Source organism: Nanorana parkeri, unplaced genomic scaffold (genome assembly GCF_000935625.1).
Source record: "Nanorana parkeri isolate BGI_ZX_2015 unplaced genomic scaffold, ASM93562v1 scaffold3056, whole genome shotgun sequence".
NCBI classification, from domain to species: domain Eukaryota; kingdom Metazoa; phylum Chordata; class Amphibia; order Anura; family Dicroglossidae; genus Nanorana; species Nanorana parkeri.
Genome location: NW_017309324.1, coordinates 14,848 through 18,332, shown reverse-complemented (window position 1 = coordinate 18,332; position 3,485 = coordinate 14,848). Strand labels below are relative to the sequence as shown.

The 3,485-nt window shown below is 55.3% G+C and overlaps 1 protein-coding gene across 1 annotated transcript in view; it reads right to left on the bottom strand.

The window, feature by feature from the left end:
• The window catches only part of LOC108802716 (polyhomeotic-like protein 2), a 28,186-nt gene that overhangs the window by 11,847 nt on the left and 12,854 nt on the right, over nt 1-3,485 (bottom strand). The window contains exons 9-11 of the mRNA XM_018574573.1: nt 1,147-1,806; nt 432-631; nt 327-353 (exon numbers count right to left, since the gene is read on the bottom strand). Coding sequence (XP_018430075.1) covers nt 327-353; nt 432-631; nt 1,147-1,806 — 887 coding nt within the window. The remainder of the gene's footprint in view (nt 1-326; nt 354-431; nt 632-1,146; nt 1,807-3,485) is intronic.

Below are 3,485 nucleotides of genomic sequence, written 5' to 3'. Positions count from 1 at the left end.
ACATGTGTGGTATAAGATGGGTGGCATTGTACACGTTACATGTGTGGTATAAGATGGGTGGCATTGTACACGTTACATGTGTGGTATAAGATGGGTGGCATTGTACACGTTACATGTGTGGTATAAGATGGGTGGCATTGTACACGTTACATGTGTGGTATAAGATGGGTGGCATTGTACATGTTACATGTGTGGTATAAGATGGGTGGCATTGTACACGTTACATGTGATTTGATTGTAATAACGGGAGCAGCGTGGCAGCGCGAGTGATGACACCGGAAGGCAGCTAATATAATAACAGTAAACGGCGCGGACGGCAAACCCACCTCCAGGGCAGCTCTGCTCCTGTGTGACTGCAAAACAAGACTGAAGTCAATGACAGGGGACAAAACATACACAGCACCCCCCAAATACCCCTCCCCCCATCTCACCGGGAACGGCTGGGCCCCCTCCTGGATGACGAAGCCTTCGATGACATGAGTGAGGATCTGCGGTCTGACCACAGCCTGGGGTGGTTTGTTCTCAGCGTTCTGAGGGGTGCTGCCTGGGGCTGCCGCAGGTAGAGGCGAGGAGCCATTTCCCGATGTCATGTCCAAGGGAGGAGAAGAGCTCTGCTGGGTCTGGCTGGAGTCTGGAGAAGAGACACAAGAAGTCACAGGGGGTTCCCCAATACCGGTGACAACATCAAGGGCCACCCTGAGAGTCGGGAGGGGCCACATTGAGGAAAGTCCCTTCCACCCTGAGGGATTACTGGTCTACATACATTGGTGGAACGTCCTGCAGAGTGCCCAGAGCAGCTTTATAAATACTGCGAGACACTTCCCGGAACAAAGGCCACATTTCCATCCTCCACATACTGGCCCCAATCTGTACATCACTATTCACCGAGGGGGGGGGGCTGCAGTCCTAATCCTGAGGAACACTAACATAGGAGCAGGGAAGATGTTTTCCTGTGCACCCCATACTTCCTGTTACTACAGGTTACTACAGATGACGAAGTTCCAGCTAGAGCTCCGTGGAGGAGAGATGCCGAATCTCCGGCCAGCCGCAGAATGTCACCATCTCTGTGTATCCAGACAGATAAGAATCCCCCCCCCCAACCAACAACACTACAGCCCCGGCGGCCACACAGACAACTTCCCTCACAATACTTCATCATCTCACCCACCTGCTTTGTACTTTTGTGAAAACACAAGATGAGCAGCTGCAACTTCTCCACAATGAGGAGTCCGTGCCAAAAAGTGGAGGTCAGGGCCTTACAGTGGTCTGTATACCAGCCTTCTGCTACTGGGCTGTCTCGGACTCCTGGCCTCTGCTGGAGTGAGGTTATCTCGGACTCCTGGCCTCTGCTGGAGTGAGGTTGTCTCAGACTCCTGGCCTCTGCTGGAGTGAGGTTGTCTCGGACTCCTGGCCTCTGCTGGAGTGAGGTTGTCTCGGATTCCTGGCCTCTGCTGGAGTGAGGTTGCCTCTGACTCCTGGCCTCTGCTGGAGTGAGGTTGTCTCGGACTCCTGGCCTCTGCTGGAGTGAGGTTGTCTCGGACTCCTGGCCTCTGCTGGAGTGAGGTTGCCTCTGACTCCTGGCCTCTGCTGGAGTGAGGTTGTCTCTGACTCCTGGCCTCTGCTGGAGTGAGGTTGTCTCGGACTCCTGGCCTCTGCTGGAGTGAGGTTGTCTGTGACTCCTGGCCTCTGCTGGAGTGAGGTTGTCTGTGACTCCTGGCCTCTGCTGGAGTGAGGTTGTCTGTGACTCCTGGCCTCTGCTGTATGTAGTAGGTCTGATCCTCTGGTAGGAAGGGATGAGGCTGTATCCTGGCCCGGTTGTGGGATTCAGGACGTTCCAAGTTTTGGGAAGTGAAGATGTCTGCTGAAGATTGGAGCTTGTTAGTTCTCTGTGTCCCCCTCCTCTGCTCGGACATTCACCGTCTTTTGGGCTTCTGTTACTAGAGTTGGGATGTCTCTGTGTAGACGGTCTCTCAGTCTTCTTCTTCTTGGAGAGTCACTTTCAGCTCTTTATACTTAAAGGAACTGTCCCTCTGTCCGCTGCTGGAACTGGGGCTGTGTCTGGATCATTTGTTGGGATTCCAGCAACATATCTGTCCCTCAGGCCTCAGTTCTGGTCCCGGAAATTCCTTATTGCTCCGTTAGGTTTCACGCAGTCTCTGGGTTCGGACTCTCGGCCCTCGGTCGCGGTTCGGACTCTCGCACTCAGTCGCGGTTCGGACTCTCAGCACTCAGTCGCGGTTCGGACTCTCGGCACTCGGCCGCGGTTCGGACTCTGGGCACTCGGTCGCGGTTCGGACTCTGGGCACTCGGTCGCGGTTCGGACTCTCGGCCCCCCTTGTCTATTCCACAGGTATGTGGTTCGGTGGGACAAGTTGTATGTGGGGGAGATCCTGAGGACGGGGTGAAGCTTTGTTATAAATCCGGCACAGGGGGGTGACAGAGTTGTGCTGTTGGGTCATCTCAGAAGGCATTGCTCCACATTGTCCACACACAGCCCCCTCGCTCAGCTTCCATGCTGACTGCAGACAATGAATGAAAGGCGAGTCTGCCTGGACAGCCCCGCCCCCCCATCCCTCCTCCAATCACAGAGTCCAGGCGAAGGCAGGGAGGGGGCAGGACAGGGAGGATCAGACACACAGCAGCTGCTGCTACATAAGAATGCCAGCTGTCTCTACTACAGTGTGTGTGTACACAGCCCGAGCAACACTACAGTGTGTGTGTACACAGCCCGAGCCGAGTATCCCCGAGCAACACTACAGTGTGTGTGTACACAGCCCGAGCAACACTACAGTGTGTGTGTGTACACACCCCGAGCAACACTAGTGTGTGTGTACACAGCCCGAGCCGAGTATCCCCGAGCAACACTACAGTGTGTGTGTACACAGCCCGAGCAACACTACTGTGTGTGTGTGTACACAGCCCGAGCAACACTACAGTGTGTGTACACAGCCCGAGCCGAGTATCCCCGAGCAACACTACAGTGTGTGTGTACACAGCCCGAGCAACACTACTGTGTGTGTGTAGACAGCCCGAGCAACACTACAGTGTGTGTGTACACAGCCCGAGCAACACTACAGTGTGTGTGTACACAGCCCGAGCCGAGTATCCCCGAGCAACACTACAGTGTGTGTGTACACACCCCGAGCAACACTACTGTGTGTGTGTGTACACAGCCCGAGCAACACTACAGTGTGTGTGTACACAGCCCGAGCAACACTACAGTGTGTGTGTACACAGCCCGAGCAACACTACTGTGTGTGTGTGTGTACACATCCCGAGCCGAGTATCCCCGAGCAACACTACAGTGTGTGTACACAGTCCCCCATAGACTGTCACTAGCAGTGTGCGCACAACATTACATATACTGTCCACATTTACACAACCACACGGCGGGCCGGTTCCCTGTACACGGCGGGCGGGTTCCCCGTACACGGCGGGGGAGTTCCCCGCACACGGCGGGGGAGTTCCCCGCACACGGCGGGCCG